The sequence below is a fragment of the Mustela nivalis genome, assembly GCF_964662115.1.
Source record: "Mustela nivalis genome assembly, chromosome: 6".
NCBI classification, from domain to species: domain Eukaryota; kingdom Metazoa; phylum Chordata; class Mammalia; order Carnivora; family Mustelidae; genus Mustela; species Mustela nivalis.
Window position 1 is genome coordinate 134,869,668 of NC_139025.1, and position 21,456 is coordinate 134,891,123.

Here is a 21,456-nt window from a genome sequence, read left to right on the forward strand (position 1 = left end):
CCTTTACTGTGTGTGTTACCTTGGACATATTTATTTAGGATCTCTCTGCCTCAGTATCCTTATTTATAAAATGGTGACGATAATTAAACCAAAAAGATTGCTGTTTGGATTGAATGAGTTAAGATATATCAGGTACATGGAAAAATTCTTGGCACATAGAAAAATCCCAATAAGTATTGGCTCTTGTTGCTTTTACTATATGCATTGAGAAAAACTCAAAGCTTATTTTCAGCCAGAGCTAGAGGCACAAAAAGATTCAAGGGATTTCTTAGGGGTGAAGTTAACAAAGCTTCAAGTTAACTACCAATATGTAACCAGGAATTTCAACTAATATGTGCCTATGTGCAGCGTAGAGGTAAGTTTGAAATTTGTATAACAGTTCCATGATTTACAAACTTATAGAACTTAAATTTTCTAATTTGTGTTTTCTTTTAGATCTTCTAGAAAATTACAGCTGTAGCCCTTGCACCAGAAGCTGAAATAATAGAAGCTGTGTACGATGCATTAGGGTATTGAAGAAAATACATTTTGAATTAAATGTTTGGAATATAAGGGAGGAAAGGTGATTGAAAATGGGGCGGAAGAAAATTCAAATCACACGCATAATGGATGAGAGGAATCCACAGGTAAATGAAAATTTTAACTTATTTATTCTTGATGTAAATATTTTTTTTTTTTTTTAAAGTGGAGCATAGGATGGAATGGTTGGATTTTTCTTCAACTAATTCCAGGAGTATTTTTGCTTTTAAACTAAATATAAAATTTAAACACTTTTAGCTTGTCATCATGTGCTTTAAAGAAACTTTTTCTTACTACAAAAATCATAGATGTTGGTTCTAGAAAATATAGGGGAAAGAAGAGATCACTGTAGTCCCACCATTACTGTCCATTGTGTAGATTTATTGTAATATACTTAGTCTTTTGGTCATTTGATTATGTTTGTTTTTAATAGGTTAATTATTATTATAAATTATCACCTCTATTTTCATAATTAGGGAATACCTAAGTTAACTATGGTTATCAGTGAATGTGCTTTAGTCACTTAAATTTTCTGGTTAACCAACAAATAAAGAGAATTTTTTTATAACTCATATTATCACAAATATTCCCAGAACAGTTATTATATTGATCTCAGTTTTAATTGATAAAATATATTGAACTTAATTTTTAGCACCAGTGTCAATAAACCCTTATAAGTTCAAGATAATTATAATACTGATATATGAAGGCCAGAAATTGTAAGAGTTTAGAGCAGGGATTGGCAAACTGTGGTTCATGGGCACGCTGGCTCTTTTGACAAACAAATCATTGTTAGAAAACTGCCATGTGCATTTGTTTACATATTGTCTGTGCCTGATTTCACATTGTAACAGCATAATTGAGTAGTTGCCCATAGGCCTAAAATCTTTACTCCTGGCCTTTTAAGAAGACGTTTGCCATGCTCTTGGCTTACAGGAAAGAAGGAAAAGTAGTTTCATAGAATATTGTAAATAATCTAGTAGTCACAGCATATGCAGGAGGGGTAGATTCTGCTCTGGAAAGTTTGTCTCTCAGGATAAGTTTCCAGAAAAGCTGGTTTCTGGAAGCTTGCCAGGAACAGAACAGCACTAAAGATAAAATCTGCAGAGGTCTGAGTAGTAATTCATCTGGTAATATGGATATAATTGGAGACAAAACGCAGCTGAATAGCTGATAGAGAAGTTAGTGGAAGTGATTAGAGTTGTCACTGGACCTAAATGAAGAGAACTCCTGTTTCATCTCGTGAAAATTCTTCTGATAAAATATAACGCTCACACAGTATGATCCTTTATGAAGGTTGATAAAACAGGGGAGAGTGATAAAATAACTATTCCATCATGATTCTAAGCAAGCTTGCAAGTAAATGTCCCTTCATAAATCTGAGGACTGTGTCACATAGAGGGAACATGGGGGACCTGCTTCATGAACACATGCAATATTAATGTAAAATAGGGTTTATTCGGGGAATAACATAAAAGCAGAGAACTGGCAAAGGACATAACATTCCGTGAACTCTCATTATCCCATAGAGAGTCATGTTTAAATTCAGCATAGATACACTGGATCTACCAGTGGAAAAGACGTCCCAACTTTAGAGAGAAAAAGGAGCTAGGCATATGTAAGTGACTGTGTAATGGAGCTTTTTAAGCTAAGGAAATGATATTATTAAAAGATGAAGCTTGCCACTATACTCAGCAACTAGAATTAGCCTGAATTAATAATTAATATGTTGAGTTTACCTAAGTCATTTTCTTACTAAGCTGCCAGATGGGGCAAGGGTAAGGGTGTGTGAATTTCTTCTCAGGAGATTTTGGCAAAGAATGCAGAAACCATACTGTGGAGGTAGTTAGACAATTTGGTTTTCAGGTTTGATTAGGCACAGACGTAATTTGTCATTTTTAACTTGTGGATTTTGAGTTAAAAGTTTCATTATTCTTGCATTAAAATGGGGGAAAAAGGTTTCTGTGCTGAAGAGAATATGTGTCACTTATTCATCCAAATTTGAATATTTACCATATCAGAGAGAGACTGTTAAGCACTGGAGACTCATTCAAAACATATAGCCTACAGAAGAAATTTAACTATGTGGCAGATAGATGCTAAGCTTAGGTGCTGGGAGGGTTTATGGAAGGAACTACCAACCTCTGGGGTTGTTTAGCGAGCAGTACTGAAGGAGGTAACAGCGAATAGAGTTTTTAATGATGGATTTTTGGAGCTACTAAGATAAAATCACACTTCAAGTCATTAGAAGAGCGAGTTAAAACTCTTGGGGTTGACACTACCATGCACTTAAGAGCTGCTTCACCTCACTTCAATTCTACTTGGAAGCTTTCACTTGACTTCCATTTGGTAGCTTCTAGTGAAACCTTGTGTTGGTCCTTCTTGGCATAATGTGTTTCTATTTAAAAAGTAAATTTTGTATTAAAGTATAACATAAAAGAAAAGCACACAAATCCTAAGTGTGGCTAAGAGAGTTATTGCAAAAAGTACATGGCCACGTAACCAGCATATCCCAGTGCACCACCTCAGAAAATCTCTGTCTTGTCTCCCAGGCATTATCTCCCTGCCTCAGGGAAGGAAAGTCATTAACTGAACTTTCTAACACATAGGTTAATTACCCCTGGTTTTGATTTTATGTGAACAGCATGTGTTCGTTTGGGCAACATTATGTTTGTGAAATTAATGTTAGTGTTGCATGTGGGTATATATGTAGATATATTTTATAAATCTACATATTCATATATGTTTTCATTGATGTATGATATCCCATTGAGTGGATAGAACACAATGTGTACACTTATTTTTTCTACTGTAAATAGAATTTTGGGTTGTTTTCTACTTTGAGACTATTATAAAGAGTGCTATTTTGAATACTCCCGTGTGTGTCTTTGGTACCTATGAATGTTTGGGTATATGCCGAGGGGTACAGTTGCTAAGAGAATATAAGAGAATATACCTGTGATAGCTTTAATAACAATAGTTTTCTAAAGTGGTTGTACTGATTTATAATTTTTGCTCTGCTAACAGGGTGTGAAAGTTCCAGCTGCTCAGCTGCTCTAAATATTCACCATTACTAGTTTTTATTCCTTTCATTTTAGCTGTTCTGGTGGGTGAGCAAAAGTAACATTTTAATTTTAAGTTTCTGTGATGTTTGATGAAGTTGATCACCTTTTCATATCTTTCCTGGCCCTTTAGATACCTTCTTTTATGACTTACCTGTTAAGTCGTACCTCACTACCTTTTCTTAGGCAGTCTCCTTGACAGCTTTTTTCTTTTTTTTTTTTTCTTTTTTTTTTTTTTAAAGATTTTTATTTATTTATTTGTCAGAGAGAGAGCGAGCGAGAGCGAGCAGAGGCAGACAGAGTGGAAGGCAGAGTCAGAGGGAGAATCAGGCTCCCTGCGGAGCAAGAGGCCGATGTGGGACTCGATCCAGGATGCTGGGATCATGACCTGAGCCGAAGGCAGCTGCTTAACCAACTGAGCCACCCAGGTGTCCCTGACTGTATTTTTCTTAGTAATTATTAGTATACATTCTGTATATAATATATTCTGAGGGTTTGGTTCATTGTGTGCATTTCAAATAACTTCCCTCATATCATGGCTTGCCTTTTCACTTTTTCAATCCTTTTTTATTTTTTTTTAATGTTGTCCAGTTTCTCTTCTTTTTTTTCCTTTATGGCTTTTGCTCTGTGTTGTGTTGGAGAAATACTTACCTATCATAAGTCCATAAAGATTGTTTTTATGCTTTCTTCTGCTTTTTACCTTTCATGTTTTAGATCTGTTATCCATTTTGAATTTAGTTTTGTGTATGGTTTGAGGTGTTGGGTTAAGATTTGTTTTCCTGATAAATACTCAGTTCACCCAGTACAGTTTGTTTTAAGAACCATCCTTCCTCCATTGCATGACAGGGGTTGCCTTTGCTGTGAATCAAGGAATCGTACACATGTGGGGCTGTTTCTGAACTCCGTTTTGTTCCATTTGTGTATTTTATATTCTTGCTCAATTCTGTACTATTTTAATTACTGTAGTTTAATATTTGGTACTAGAAATTCTCTACCATGGTATTCTGCATGACTGAGTGGTTGTTCTTGTCATTTTTCTTTCCAAGTGAAACCAAGTGTCAATATTCACTTAACAGATGGGCGCCGGGGTGGCTCAGTGGGTTAGGCCGCTGCGTTCGGCTCAGGTCATGATCTCAGGGTCCTGGGATCGAGTCCTGCATCGGGCTCTCTGCTCAGCAGGAAGCCTGCTTCCTTCTCTCTCTCTCTCTGCCTGCCTCTCTGCCTACTTGTGATCTCTCTCTGTCAAATAAATAAATAAAATCTTTAAAAAAATATATTCACTTAAGAGAATCAATAAAATAAACTTACTGGAATTCAGATGTATGGATTGATTGAGAAGAACTGAAATCTTTACAGTATTAAGTCTTGTAATCCATAAATAGATATGGTTACCTTACATTTGTTTTTCATTAATGTACAGGTCTAAACATTTTTTATTTTGTGTATTTTTAGGTATTGGATTTTTTTTAGTGTCATTATGTTTTTCCCCAGATTTCATTATTCTCGATGCTTGTTGCTAAACCTATAAAAGCTTAGTTTATTTTTTTAATATTGACTTTCTGTCTAGCAATCTTGCAAAATTCACTTTCAAAATTTACTTATTTCTAATAGTATGAGTTGTACACTATTTTGGATTTCCTATGTAAACAGTTGTGTTGTCTGTGAACAGGGATTTACTCTTTTTGAAATCCTTTATTACATTATCTTGTTTCATTGCACTAGCTAGGACCTTTAGAATAATGAAGAAATGTGAAGGTAGTGGGCATCCTTTGTCTCATTCTCAACTTTAGGAACACACATTCAATATGTGATCATTGATTATGGTATTTACTGAGAGTTTTTCTAAAAGATCCCTTTTATCAGAATAGAAAAGTTTTCTGCTATTTCTAATGCCACTGTTTTTATCCTGAATCAGTATTGAATTTTATCAAAAGCTTTTTCTGAGTTTATGTAGATGATTCTATGGTATTTTTCTCCCCTTTTTTCTTTAATGTAGTATCTTATGTTGGTTGATTTTCAAATGTTAAAGCATTTGAATGCTTTAAAAATGTATTTCTTGAAATACACCTTTATATATATCACTTGATTTGATTGTTCTTCCCCCATTTTTTATTTTTGTGAGTATGTGTGTGTGTGTGTGTGAGTTTAGTCTGAAATTTTTTTTTCTTGTAATGTCATTCTTAGGTTATGACAAGTTATGCTGGCCTTATAAAATGAGTTGGGAAGTCTTGTTTCTTGTTCTCTGGAGAAGTTTGTGTAATAGTAATATATTTCTTCTTTGAATACTTGGAAAAGTTTACCAGTAAATCTGTTTGTCCTTGGAGTTTACTGTGTGAGAGTTTTTTAAAGTAAATATTTAATTTCTGTAAGAGATAGACTGATTCCTACTCTTCTACTTTTTCTGCCAGTTGGGTAAGTTGGGTTTTCCAAGAAATTCTCTATTTTATTTAAATTGTTAATATTATTGATATTCAACGTGCATATGCTCTAATTTTCTTCATATTGCTCATATTCTCTTTTATATTTTGTCTTCCATTCCTTATATTGTTACTTCGTGTCTTTCTTTCCTTGATCACTGAGATTATGTCAGTTTTATCAACCTTTCCTTTCTTCCTTTTTTATTGTGTTATGTTAGTCACCATAATTATTAACCCTTTCTAAGAATGAACATTTTAGCTCACGGGTTCTGAGCTGTGTCTGCCAGAGAGATGCCTGGGGAATGAGACAGGGTTTAATGAAATAAAAGGTGAGCCCAAAAAAGGACCTGCCCTCTCCCCACAGGTCTGCTTCTGGAAATGACTTTGTGGACCAGGGACCCTCCTGGGGGCCATCTTGGGGGTGATGGGCTAAAGATGGAGAACCACATGGACCACTGCAGTCACCCCTAGAACAGAGTTAATCCCTTCCAAATATTCTTGGACATGCTGGCTCCACAGAAAATTCATGAATTCATGAGACTCTGCCAGCTCCAGCTGATTTCTTCTGACTTGCTAGAACTAGAATCCATTGTCTTAATACCTTTGGGGAGACCCTTTCACTCCTGGGAAGCTGCCTGCCCAGAGTGGCTGAGGGGACCTCAAAAGAGACAGATCCCTGAGACCTTGGAGGACAGGGCCAGGCTTCTCTGAAGCAGAAGGAAGCTTTAAATCAGGAGAATGAGCCTCACTTACAGGTGGGGGTCCTGAGAGAATGGTCAAGGTCTGGCCCTGCTTTGACCCGTAGGTTTCCTGTCGGGTCATGTGGGCCTTCAGTGGCTGGACACCTGGCTACAATCAGTCTTTCCACCTCCCCCCATGCCTGTAGAAGTGAGATCACTTTTTATTTCAGGGCAAAGTTAGAGCAACTGTCTCCTAGAAGCTGGCTGGCCTCCCCATCCCCCAATGCAACTGCTGTGCTCTGGTTGTCAGGCAACTGTTTACCTTAGAGGTAGAGCGCCCCCCAAGGTTCTGAGCCTTCAGTTGAGACCCAGAGAACACTGGCCTTTGGAGGCAGAGCTGGGGAGCTCTCCATAGCCCTGGATGGCCTCCTGCCTACCATAGATCCACTTTCCACTTGGTCCTAGACCACCTGTGAGGTCCTCTGCTGGTGATTTCTGAAAGCTGGAGACATGTTTCAGGTCTCCGTGGATTTCCCTGGGAGATCCTGGTATAAACTGTGATACTGGTTTTACCAGTGAAGAAACAACACATTTTAGAGAAGTGTGAAGGTGTCAGGCAAAAGGTGTTTCGCCCACGCTGAAGTATGTGGAAAAGGCAGTGAGAATATGGAACCGCTGACACAAGCTGATGATGCCCGAGGTCTGCCCGGGGCGGAGGCCAGTCTTCCCAACTTAACATCCTCGTGCTTATCAGCAATAAATACAAACCACTGTAGGCTGTCTCTTCAGAATACTCTTGACTTTCTGAGAAAGTTGCTGAAGGGCCAGCCTCCTAAATCATCTCAAGAGACTGGTCACAGACCCATCTTCAAAGCCTCAGAAGAGAAGGGAGAAGACCTTGGGGAGAAAACACTGGGTGATGTGACTAAAAACCCTCCTGATCTCCAGAGTCCAGAACGGCTCGCCCAAGAAACTGCGAGATGGAAGCAGAGACTCCAAGAAATGGAGCAGGAGAAAGAAAGGCTTGAACAGTCAAACGCAGGATTCCAACAGGCCCTGAACGAGAAAGTCAGCCAGTTAGTACCCGTGGGTGAAAACCTGCTGAAGACCTTCCCCGGGCCCACACAGCTTGGAGATCATTTGGGTCATGTCAACTGTGAGGTCAAGGAAAAGAGGTAAACAGAAAATGACGATGGCCCCATCCACGGGTCAGAGGGTGATCTGAAGGGTGTCACTGATGATGCTGATTCCAATGTGTCCCTTCAAAGTGCTGAAGCGAAGAAGCAGGAACTAGCCAGAAAATTGCAGTAAGGAAAGCAAATGAATGAGGAGCTTATGGCACAAATAACAGATCTTCAAGCCAAGGAGGCCTCTTTGCAGCGTGAAAATTCACAGCTTGAAGAGGAGATTCAGCAGCTGAAACAGAAGCTTCAAACTCTGCCTCAATTATATCAAGAATGCATCAGCCCCGTTGAGAGAAAATGGTCGGAGGCAGAAGAGCAGTGTGCAGACATTAAGTGGAATCTTTCCTGCACACGTAGAAACATCAAGGCCATGTCTCAGACTCGAGACTTCTACAAGGAGATCGCTGAAGACACCAGGAGACAATTGGAGGAAAATGCCATACACTATCAAAAGGGGATCCTCTTCCATGCAAAGAGAGCTCAGGAAAGCTGGATGGCAGCTGTGCTGACCGAGAGAAGCCTCAAGGAGCTAAAGAAAGAAAGTGATTACAACAGGCAAATGTTGGCCAAAGCAGAGTCCAACTTCCAGCTTTTCCCAAGTGGCCCTTTTACTCCTGCTCCTCCACCAGCTGCCCACAGAGGCCCAGAAGTGTCAGAGAACCCCTGGATCATCAGCACCCCCAGGAAGGAGAAGAGCCAGGACTTGAGGGCCCAGGCAGCTGGGCCACACCACCAGAGCCCCCTGAGGATTTGACTGAGCTCACCGCAGGCCGGTCCTGAATTCCCACAACCACAGCATAACATCTGCATGTGTTTTCTGTCTTTAAAGTTATTTTGACTTATCTCTTTTTAGTTTAGGTATTATTTAGATAGATAGATAGTTATTTAATTGATAGTACAATTGCTTTTATTCAAGTAGATTTAGCATTATAGTTTTCAGATAGTATTTTTCCATTAAAGTGTCATTTCCCATAATTCTTACAGATGTATTATTTTCACCAGACCCTCTAGAACTAGAAAATATTAAGTTAAAGATTTAAGTTAAAGATCTCCAGTTACTTTAACAATTATCAAAATTTGGCATGGATACAAACATTTAGAATAATCAACATTTTTTTTAAAGAACGTTTTTCTATGGCAGGAACATTTTTGTGTGCAGTTTTCATACACATAAGCTTGTATTAGACATCTGCACAAGTCAATTAATATGTATCTGAACAAATATTGATTTGAAAAACTGGGGAAAAGAAAACCCTAAAACAACAATTTCCTATTACAGCTTCATAAAATTTTGATTATCTTAGCAGAGTTTAGTTACAATTTTTTCTCCCTTTGTTAACATTTAAAACTTTTTCCCTTTTCTTTAAGTTACTGTTTGCTAAATGTTTCGACATTTCTCAATTTATGTAGCGAAAATAAAAGTTTTTCAGAGATGGCAAGCAAACAGACCTCCCCCATGCAGTTTACAAGGCACTTTTAGTCAGTTTGGCGGTAACAGAGAGTAATAGAACAGTAAGGAAAGCTGCCAATTTTTAAAACAATTTTAAAGAGAGAAAGAAATGATGTTCACACAATTTGTATAATATGCAAAGCATACCTAGCTCGTATATACACAAAAGGAGAATTGCCCAATATATCAGATAGATGCTTGCCCTCTGTTTCTTGGAGCTGTGGAAGCAGAAAGCAAGGCAAAAAGCAGAGGGAGACTCCCAGATGCTAACAACAGGGGGAGCTGTTCCCACTCTTGGGCCTGCCTGGAGGGAGGAGGGGGAAAGTGGTGCCATCAGGGCCCTAGGGAAGGCAGATTTAGTTCCAGGCCACCGCAATAATGCAAATGTCACCATAAAGCACATAATTCATTAATTAATATTTTTTATGGAAATCAAATAAAAAAAGCCTTGTTTAAAAAATATTTTTTGTTATTATTTTATTTATTTATTTGAGAGAGAGAGTGAGAGTGAGAGAGAGCATGAGAGGGGAGAAGAACAGAGGGAGAGGCGGACTGCTCGTGGATCGGGGAGCCCCATGTGGGACTCGATCCCAGGACTCTGGGATCATGACCCGAGCTGAAGGCCGTTGCTTTGCCAACGGAGTCCCCCAGGCACCCAAATTAAAAAATATTTTCTTGCTGAAAAGTGCTAACCGTCATCTGTGCATTTAGCAAGCTGTAATCTTTTAGCTGGGAGGAGGGTCTCGTTTCAGTATTGATGCACGTTGATCAGGGTGGTGGTTGATAGAAAACTGTGACAATTTCTTCAAAGATGACGACGACCAAGGTTGCCGCATCAGCCTACCCTTCCTGTCATGAAGACTTCTGGTAGCGGGCAGGGCTGTGGAGGGACATGAACAAATTGGAGCGCAGATGGTTGGGAATGTGAAACAGTGCAACTGCTGTGGAACATGGTGCGAAGTTTCCTCCAAAAATTAAAAAATACTCTATGATCCAGTAATCCCACTTCTGTATTGCGGAAAACTGAAATCAGGATCTGAACGGGGTTTCTGCATTTCTAGGTTCATAGGGCACTATTCCCAGGAGCCCATGGATGGATGGATGGGCTGAGAGAATGTGGTGTGAATGAGTAAAGAAAATGTAATATTATTCTTTAAAAAGAAGGAAATTCTGTCACACATTACAATATGAATGAAACTTAAGGATATTGCGTTCCACAAAATAAGCCAGTCTCTCTCTCTCTCTCTCTCTCACACACACACACACACACACACACACACCAGATTTTCTGTGTCCCCTTATATGAGATCTCTAAAGTGGTTGAAAATAATATAAAATAGGGACACCTGGGTGGCTCAGTAGGTTAAAGCCTCTGCCTTCGGCTCAGGTCATGATCCCAGGGTCCTGGGATCGAGCCCCACTCTGGGCTTTCTGCTCGGCGGGGAGCCTGCTTCCTCCTCTCTGCCTACTTGTGATCTCTGTCTGTCAAATAAATGAATAAAATCTTAAAATAATAATAAAAATAAAATAAAAAATAAAGCAGTCAAATTTCTACAAACAGAAATTGGAACCATGGCTCCCAGGGCTGAGGGGTGGAAGGCACGGGGTTGTTCTTCCCTGTGCATAGAGTTTCAGATTTGCAAGATTAAAATTTCTAGCAATCCTTGCACAATTATGTGAATTTAGTTAGTAATACAAAACAGCAAACTCAAACTCGCGTGAGAACAAATGTGTCCTTCCTATCCCCCCAGAATCAAATCAGAAGTTAGGGAGTTAGCCAATGAGGAGGAAGCTGGTGTCTTATTTTTCTATTACTCTATGATGTTTGGGTGCCCTGATTATATACCTCTGGAGAATATCCTAGATATAACCTCAAGATAGAGATTAATCCAAAGGCGCCTGGGTGGCTCAGTGCCTGAGGAATCCAGTTCTTGCTTTGGGTTCAGGTCATGATCTCAGGGTCTGGGATTGAGCCCTGCATCTGAGCTTGTCCCTCGCACTCCTCCTCCCCCATGTGCGCGCGCTCTCTCTCTCTCTCTCTCAAATAAATAAATAAATAAAATCTTTTTAAAAAGAGAAAGATGATTCTACCTAGAGAACATTTCTCAGGTAGTTCTTCCTATCTCAAATGTAGCTGGTGATTAAACCCAGTCATATCACTCCCCCCCCCCTTTTTTTTTTAACAGAGAAAGCAACAAGCAGGAGGAACAAAGGAACAACAGGCAGAGAAAGAGGAAGAAACAGCCTTCCTACTGAGCAAGGAGTCCTATGTGGGGCTCCATCCTAGGACCCTGGAATCATGACTTGAGCCTAAGACAGACACTTAACTGATTGAACCACCCAGGAGCCCCGTCCTCCTGGAATCTCAAAACACTTCCCCATTTTGTAATCCAAACAGGTTTACCAGCAAAACAGGTTGTACCAGGCCATGCTGGAGGTCCTGAAGACTGTTAACGTTCAGTCATTACAAAAGGAAATTAATATTTGAGCAAATATGCACCATTTATTGTGTTTATAGACTTATTTTTGGTTATTGCCTGTTTAATTTTCCCCTTAATCGGGATTGATTTTAAAAGCTGTTTGCATATACAAACCTCTTTTCTTTCACACTGCATTATACTCAGGGCAGAGGTATCCAGTGAAATTTGGTAAGTTCAAACATAAAGTAGAAATTTTCTTCATAATTAGGTTGAGGTTTTTTTTATCAAGACTTGAGGAGATGCTTAGAATTTTAGGCCCTTAAGACTTGATACAGGGAATGTTAATACCCTGTCAGGAGCACTTTGTTTCATTTTGCTTTCTAATTTGTTGGCATTCACTGATTAAGCACATAATTAACAAGCTAGTATAACAGGAGAAGGCATTAGGGAGTGGTTTTTCTTGGGTCATTCAGGTCTTCAGTTATCATCAGCAATTCTATTAAGTGTTATCTATTTGCTTTGTAAAATGTAGTTGAGATATTTGAAAAGAGGAGTTTGAATCAGTCATTTCATTTAACCCTTCTTGTTAATATGGAAAATTGGAAGTTGTAGTAACTTGTTTCACAATATAAACTGTGATATTTGACATTCAACTATTATTGGAATGATAGTGTCTACACTGTTTTTATTTGTTTCAGATTACTTCTTTACAAGATGTATCCATGTGATTTTGTGATATTGTCTTGTGTAATTTCTGCTCTGGTAATTATCCTATAGAAACTTAAAACTTATTTTAAGAATAAGTTTGAGAAGTTGTCAGTGTTTATCATTTTTGTTCACAGCAAGCACTCCCCTGTTGTCATGGTATCTCATGACATGAGTGGCTCGGTTGGTTTGCCATCTGCCTTTGGTTCAGGGCTCAGGTCATGTTCTCAGAGTCCTGGGATTGAGCTCCAGCAGAGTTGGGCTCCCTGCTCAGCAAGGAGTCTGCTTCGTCCTCTCCTTCTTCCTCTCCCCCTGCTCGTACTCGCTCTCTCTCACACAAATATATAAAACCTTAAAAAAATAAGTGAGCTGAACTGTGGTTGTGCGTAACTGTTAAAAGCATGCCTCGGTTAGACAACTTGACTGACTTTGCTATGTGACCTTGGTAGGTACCTTCTTAGTCTTTCAGTTTCCTTTTGAGGATAATAATGAGATTATTGTTGGCTTGCCTTTGTTGCTGTTCCTAACTGCATCTAAAGCAGTTAGGATATTGGTTAGCATATGATAAATACTGCTGTTGCAGTTGCTGTTATTGTCATCATCTCATTAAGTCTTTCTCAAATCTTAATCCCATATGATAGTACTTACTTCCTTGCTTTCTCTCTCTCTCTCACTCTCTTTTTTTTTATTAAGGTCTTCATATAACTGCTGTATATTACATATTCCTCATTCATTGTGTGATGTAGGCTTCCCCAACTAGAATGCAAGCTCCGTGAGATCAGTCGTAGAGATGTAGAGATTTTTCACTAGAACCTAGAAAGGTGTCTGGAGTATATTGGATACTCAGTAAATATTTTCTGAATGGACTATATTGAATTCTATTTCAAATAGTAACTAGATATTGGGGATATAAAAATGCATGAAGTTCTTTCTCTAAAAAAAATAATAAAGTATAGAATAGAAGAGGCTCATACTTAAACAAAACTCAGTATGATTTTACTCCCCCCCACCTCCCAGAAGTGATTGTGATGGTAAGAGTATTCCTGAGGTTGCTGTCACAGAAGGTGCCGTTAAACCTGGGAAGATTGTTTAAGAGATGGGGGTACCCTGTTTTCTAGCAGAGGTGAAAATTTGATCGGAATTACAGATCTTGAAGTCCAGGTTAACAACAATGTAGGCTGATTAGAAATGGGGGGACTGGGTGACTCAGTTGGGTGTCTGACTGGATTTGGCTCAGGTCATGATCTCAGGGTTCTGCAGTTGGTTCCATGCTTGGTATGGAGCCTGCTTAGGAGTCTCTGTCTCCCTTTCCCTTTGCTAAACCCCTCTCCCCAACCTGCTTGCTTATATGAATGCAAGCTGCTCCCTCTCAAAAAAAAAAAAAAAAAGGTAGAGTGTCTAGCTAGGAGGTTGGTGGGGATCACGGAATCAGATTTGGGAGTAATAGCAATTGGAGATACAGCTTGTCTAGCCCTTGCCTGGACAGAAGCAATGAGATTTGGAGATTTAATATATGAAATATAATGATAACTGGATGTAGCACTAACATTTTAGTTCAGGTTTTATTTTGAAGGTAAGAGTATGTTTCATTATAGAATATTATAAAAGAATTTGATTTTTTAAAATATTTCCTTTTAGAAATTGAGAACTATGTACAAAACACAAATTTCCAATAACAATTCATTATTTATTTATTTATTTATTTATTTATTTTTAAAGATTTTGTTTATTTGTCAGAGAAAGAGTGAGAGAGTAGAGACCACAAGAGTGTGCATATAAGCTGGGGAAATAGCACACATAGGGAAAAGTAGGCTGGCTCCCTGCTGGGCAAGGAGCTGTATATGGGACTCAATCCTAGGATCCTAGAATCATGATCTGAGCCCAAGGCAGATGCTTAAACTGACTGAGCCAATCAGGTGCCGCTCAGCTTTGTGTTTAATTGGTTATTTAGTATGGGTCAAATTGCTAAACTTTAAGTTGAGAACCCATTAAAAAAAAGAGCTCTACTTTGAAATACTTGATTTTAGAAGTTGGTGATGATACTTTTTAAGGAGCTTTTTTTCCTTTTTTTCATTTCAGTGTAATTAGTTTAAAAGCTAAAATTGGCTTTTTTTAATTAAAGATTTTATTTATTTATCCGACAGAGAGAGATCACAAGTAGGCAGAAAGGAAGGCAGAGAGAGAGGAGGAAGCAGGCTCCCCGCTGAGCACAGAGCCTGATGCGGGACTGGATCCCAGGATCCTGAGATCATGACCTGAGCCGAAGGCAGCGGCTTAACCCACTGAGCCACCCAGGCGCCCTAAAATTGGCTTTTTAAAGCAAGCTCTTTTTAACCTTACCAAAAAAAAGCTTATTTGTGTGTCTATATGTCTTAAAAGTTCAGGCTTTTAATATTTAATTTATTAATACAAAAAGAATATTTGGCAATTTGTATATTTTCCCCTATAGAGAAGGGGTTGATTTGAAATGGAAATAAAATTATAGTATCACAGTAATTAATATTGCTGAATCAGATTCTAAAGACTGGTATTTCTTTCCATGGAGAAATGACCATTTTTATTTGATGTAGCAGATTTACTTGGGAGTTGGTAGAGTCATCCAGTCATGCATTTCTAAATTATTGGATGAACAACACCATAATTGGTCCTGGCCAGTCTGGGTGAGCAAGGTGGGGACTGAGGGAAGGGGCTTTTACCATCTTTCCTTTATACCTAAAGGCCTTACTGTTATTCAAAGCAAACTGGATTATTCTTTATGTACTGATCCTTGGTTAGTATTCACCAGTGTTCCTTTTCTAAATATGAATTATTGACATCAGTTTTATGTTCACTTTGGCAATCTTATGTTCATTATTTTCATTTCATTATTACCTTTAAAAGACAGTGAAAGCTACAAGCATACATGTATTTGAATAAAACATATTTTACGGCAATGCAGATCACTGACCCTCTGACGATTTTCTTTTATAAATGAGAACATAATACAGTGAATACTTCCAATTATTTTAGCAAAGCACACATTCAGTAGTCTGAGTGTACAAGGTAAATAGAAAGCATATAATGGGATCTAGAGTGTAGGAAAATGGGACCTAGGAAACCCAATTTGTGAATCTAGGGAGTTACAGAATATTACTGAACACAGCCTCAGAGTGACCACCTCAGTTCTGCTCCTCCCTTCTCACTAGTTTATCAACCCCTGGAGTTTTCAGTGTTCAGCTCCCAGGACAAGAGCTATTTATTAGCAGCAACCCATTGCCCATACAAAGGTTAGATTCTTCATCTCCCTATACACAGATCCTTCATCTCCCTTTACAGATCCTGTAAAGGGCTACAAGGGAAAAAACAGTTGCAGAAGACCAATTCACATCTGTCAGGTTCTCACCCCTCTAGAGTCTTGGCAACTCAAGTCCTTTTTCCTGCAGGAACTTTCCAGTGTCTTTTGTTGTATTTTATCTTGTTGTTCTGGTTGATGTCAGTGGGTTATTTAGTCTTCTATCAGTTACTTCATCTTACCTAGAAGCAGGTTTGTCAATTTCTTTCAACATTTTATTAATATAATACATGCTATTTTATATATTTTGAGACTACATACCATTAGGCTCATACATATTTAGAATTATTTTACCTTCTTGATGAATTTTTCAATATATATTGATCTTCTCTGTTTTCAGTGAGACTTCTAATTTTAAGTCTATTTCATCTTACTTTAACATAGTTATACCTTTCTTACAGCTAGTGTTTTCTCAGTAGGTCTAGATCTCTACATTTACTTTCAACCTTACTATGTACTTAATGCTTTAAGTATATGTTTTATAAATAGTATATGGCTGGATTTTTCTTTTTAATGTAGTCTGATAGTATCTCTTGACTTGCCAGTTTACTTGGATTTTATTCTTTGTTTTGTTTGTATATTTGCACTATTTTATAACATCTTATTGATTTCAATTTGTTTAAGGGCCTCAGGCATTAAAAAATGACATAATCATATCACTCCTGTGTCCTTAAAGGGGATATCAGAGGGGGAAGCACACCATGAGAGACTGTGAACTCTGAGAAACAAACTGAAGGTTTTGGAGGGCAGGAGGGTGGGGGTATGGGTATGGGGATGGGTGGTGGGTATTAAGGAGGGCACATACTGCACAGAGCATGGGGTGTGGTGCATAAACAATGAATTTTGGAACACTGAAAAGAAATAAAATAAAATGGGGGGGGGGGAGAACTCTTCAGATTCAGCTTTACACAGAGTCCCCTACAGAAAAGAGCACTGGAAGAAGATACTCTATCTAGATGGAAATCTACCAATGGGGGGGGGGGTTGGTTTGTATTTTGTTTTGTTTTGTTTTTGGATTTGTTTGTTTGTTTGTTTTGTTTTGTTTTAAGATTTATTTAGAGAGAAGGCTTGAGTCAGGGAAGGGGCAGAGGGAGAGGATCTTTCAAGCAGACTCCTCTCTGAGTGAGGAGCCCAATGCAGGGTTCAATCCCACAACCCTTGAGATCAGGACCTGAACCAAAACCATGAGTCAGATGCTCAACCAGCTGAGCCACCCAGGTGCCCCAACCTTGGAGGTTTTGATTAAGAATGGTTAGGTAGCCAATGCCAGAGGTTAGTCAGTCCCTACCCATTTTTTTCAGACTCTTATACAAACCATTGCTTCTGTGATGCTCTGATATTAATCCCTCTTATGAGGTGGCAGGTAGTAGGTGTCCCAGAAATGAAGATGAGAGGCATAAGCTGAACTGAAACTGCTCCTTTTATTTTATATTATATTATTTTATTTTGTTTTATTTTATTTTTTAAGTAAACTTCCGTGTCCATTAGGGATCCCAATGTGGGACTTGAATTCATGACCTGAGCTCAAGACATCCCTCACATTCAGAGTTAGATGCTTAACCAACTGAGCACACAGGCACCCCAAAACTGCTTTTTATCATTTTTAAATTTTTTAAAAGATCTTATTTATTTGCCAGAGAGAAAGAGAGAGCAAGCGAGTGAGCACACACAAGCAAGGGGAACAGCAGGCCGTGAGTGGAGTAAGCTCTCCACTGAGCAAGGACCGAGATGCAAGACTCTATCCAGGACCCAAGATCATGACCTGGGCTGACAGCAGTCGCTAAACCAACTGAGCCACCCAGGTGCCCCACCACTGGTTTAATTCTAAGGGAGGTAGATCCTGTGTCAACATCTTGTCAGAAATCTCAATTTGCTATTTTTTGATTTTGTTAAAATTAATAGTCCTATTCTATTCTGTGATCTAAATTTCCAGTATTTTAGTCATAGTTCTCAATTGAAAGGATTCATTAGTTATCAGTTATTCTTTACTGTGGTTCTTGCTCCCTTTTGTTGTTGTAATCTGTTTCGTGCTTTATGGATTAATTTAGAGAATTTTTTAGCACCACTCAGTGCCATGTGGCATTTTAGAAGCTGACTGAATATGCAGCATTGAACAAAACTGAAAAAAATCCCAGTTTTTCCCAATTTACATTTTACTTAGATGACTAGGTTTATTTCAGCTAGTAGTTTTGTTTTGTTTTTCTTCCAAGAAGAGTTTCTGGGTGCTATATTTCCTTAGTATTTTTTTTTAAAGATTTTATTTATTTATTTATTTGTCAGAGTCACAGGTAGGCAGAGAGGCAGGCAGAGAGAGAGAGGGGGAAGCAGGCTCCCCGCCAAGCAGAGAGCCTGCCATGGGGCTTGATTCCAGGACCCTGAGACCATGACCCAAGCCGAAGGCAGAGGCTTTAACCCACTGGGCCACCCAGGCAACCCTCCTTAGTATTTTTATGTTTGAAAATGTTTGTTACTTTGTACTTGCACTATGGCTTGGCAAGGTGTAATGGTCTAGGACCCCATTCCTTTTCCCTAGAACATTGCAAAGGTTAGTTCAAGGCGTTCTGGCTTTCAGTTTTGCCAGCATCAGACTGAGTATATTTTTCTTTTCACCAACAAGTGATTTAACATTCAGTAACTTATGCAGAATATGACATGAGTTTGATTACTTAAAGTGTGTGTGTGTGTGTGTGTGTGTCTGAAGTTTGTGACCTTTCAGTATTGTTTTATTTTTTTAATTTTTATTTTTTTTCATTTGGTATGGCTATACTTTGCTTTCTTTTTTTTTTTTTTAATTTTAATTCCAGTGCAGTTAACATGTTGTATTAGTTTCAGGTGTACAGTATAGTGATTCAGAGTCCCATATATTACTCAGAGTGCATCAAGGTAAGTGTACTCTTAATCCCCTTCACCTATTTCACGCATCCCCCACTCCACCTCCCCTCTGGTAATCTACTGTTCTCTAAGTTGAGAATCTGGTTTTTTTTGGTTTCTCTTTTTTTCTTTATTCATTCGTTTTGTTTCTTAAATTCCACACATGAGTGAAAGCATATGGTATTTGTCTTTGCCTGACTGGCTTATTTTGTTTAGCAGTATACTCTCTAGATCCATCCACGTTGGTGCAAATGGCAAGATTCCATTCCTTTTTATGGTTCAATAATATTCTAATGATATATAACACATCTCCTTTATTCTGCAATCTAGACACTTGGAGTGCTTCCATATCTTGTAACAAATGCTGCAGTAAATATAAGGGTACATATATCCCTTTGAATTAGTGTTTTTGTATTCTTTGGGCAAATACCCGGTATTGTGATTACTGGATTGTAGGGTAGTTCTATTTTTAGTTTTTTGAGGACTCTCCATAGTCTTCCACAGTGGCTGCACCAGTTTGCATTCCCACTAAGAGTGCACAAGGTTTCTTTTTTTCCCATATCTTCTCCAATGCTTGTTGTTTCTTGCATTTTTTTATTTAAGCCATTCTGATAGGTGTGACATGATTATCTTATTGTGGTTTTGATTCGTATTCCTGTGATGATGAGTGTTTTCATGTGTCTGTCGGCCGTCTGAAAGTGTTTTTTGGAGAAATGTCTGTTCATATCGTCTTCCTATTTTTTATTTGGGTTATTTGTTTTTTTGGGGTATTGAGTTGTATAAGTTCTTTATATACTTTAGATAATTCCCCTCGATTGGATATGTCATTTGCAAATATCTTTTCCCATTCCCTAGCTTGTTTTTTAGTTTTGTCACTTGTTTCCTTTGCTGTTTTCAATGTAGTCACAAGAGTTTGCATTTTGCTTTTATTTCTCTTGCCTCAGAAGACATGTCTAGAAGAATATTGCTATGACTAGTGTCAGAAAAGGCTACATGCGAAAGAATGAAACTAGACCACTTTCTTAGACTATACACAAGAATAAACTCAAATGGATTATGGATCTAAAATGTGAGATGTGAAACCAAAAAAAATCCCAGAGAAGAACACAGCCAGAAATTTCTCTGATGTTTTATTTTTAAACAAATATTTTTTCTTTCCTGTTGTGTGCTTTTTTAATATACTTTCTTTTGACTATACCTGATGTCTTTATTCATACTAATTTTTTGTTTGTTTGTTTTGATCCTTTGAATTTCCTTATTGTGGCTTTAATCTCTGTTACGATTTCTTTTCTTCCTGGTTCTTGTCTGTGTGATACTAGCTCACTTTTTAGGTCATTATATTATGTCTTTGGTAATGGCATTAGGTACTAGTAAACAAGGGATGATTTTTTTTCTGCCCCTAAAGATTTTATTTATTTATTTGAGAGAGAAAGAGCAAGAGCCAGAGGGAGGGGAGAAGGACAAGCCAACTCCCTACCGAGGTATTCTCTAGCCTAATTTTATGTTATGTTATCTGCTTCACATGAAATACATGAACTGAAATGTAGCTGGATTGCAACATTACTAATTAACAGTATACCAATTAGGAGACTGACTAATACCCACTTTTAGATGGAAAACTGATGTCTAGAAGGAAATCTCTATATGCCATCCAAAAATTTCTTAACTGCAAACTCTGAAGTAGAGGCAAAATGTAGAGACTCTGAAGTCTTATTTTTTTCCTTTGTATCTTATTATTTTGTTACAATCTAGTATCTTGGGCAGAATGTTTTTTACCTTAAACTGTAATCGTTATCTTTTCATTCTCTCTGTTGTTGCCCTCCCCCACCTGAATTCCATTTCCTTAAAAACGAAAACAAATATTTCAGCAGATGTTGAGGGTTTTTTTTGTTATTTGTTTTGTTTTGTTTTAACGTAACTTGTAATTTGTGTTTCATACTGAGAATTAAAATATCAGCTATAGGCCAGTATTCAAAAATACTTCATAAAAAGTATTTTGGATGTGTGGACACCTTTCATATAAGTAAGTGCCATAAGCAGGCTGCATTGCTTTGGCTCATTAACTTTTCTCGTCACATGAAAGTTTAATTAAAAAAAAAAAAACCTTTTAACCCTATTTTCAGTCAGTCCACAAAAATGTGGCTTATTTTTCTGGTTATATAATATGTGGAACTTTATACTTGGTGTACTGTGAAATATAAAAAGAACTTAAGGAGATCGATCTCTATAAAGTTAGTAGAATAAAGTAATCAAGTGCTAAGAGGTATAGATGTTAAATGCATCTGATGTTACCAAAAGGAAGAACACATACATCTTGCCTAAATTTACTGAAAACTATTAAATCATGTTACATTTTAATTTTATCATGCTACATAGGAAATTTATTGAAAAATAAGGAATATCTTTCATTTGTACAGTGAAATGCATTTTAATTGTTGCTTCTCTTTTACATGTGTAGATTATATTTGTAATATAATAGTATAGTATAGTCAATAGTATAGTATAGTCAATTTTATACCTGTGGGAACAACTTTGTAGTAGAAACAATTACCTTAATCATATTAAAGATTCTCAGCTTCTTCAATAACTACTGTAATGATTGATTATAAATGTAGGTCGGTAATGAGACAAAGTTCATGGAAGGAAAAGCATATCGTAGTTGTTGGTGAGGAGAGAAAATGCTGCAGTTAACACTGTTTCCAGTTCTATAGACTATTTAAAGGTACATTTATGGACTTTTTTTTTAAAACCCATTTTTTAAAAGATCTTATTTATTTATTTATTTGACAGAGAAAGAGAGATCACAAGTAGATGGAG

General features: G+C 37.8%; 1 protein-coding gene across 1 annotated transcript in view; it reads left to right on the top strand.

The window, feature by feature from the left end:
• Window positions 1-572: 572 nt before the first annotated feature.
• Window positions 573-21,456, top strand: part of LOC309867507 (myocyte-specific enhancer factor 2A-like) — a gene marked incomplete at its 5' end in the record, with an annotated part of 92,026 nt that continues 71,142 nt past the window's right edge. Inside the window, 1 exon segment of the mRNA XM_082736424.1 lies at window positions 573-626. Within this exon segment, the coding sequence (XP_082592550.1) occupies window positions 573-626 (54 nt within the window).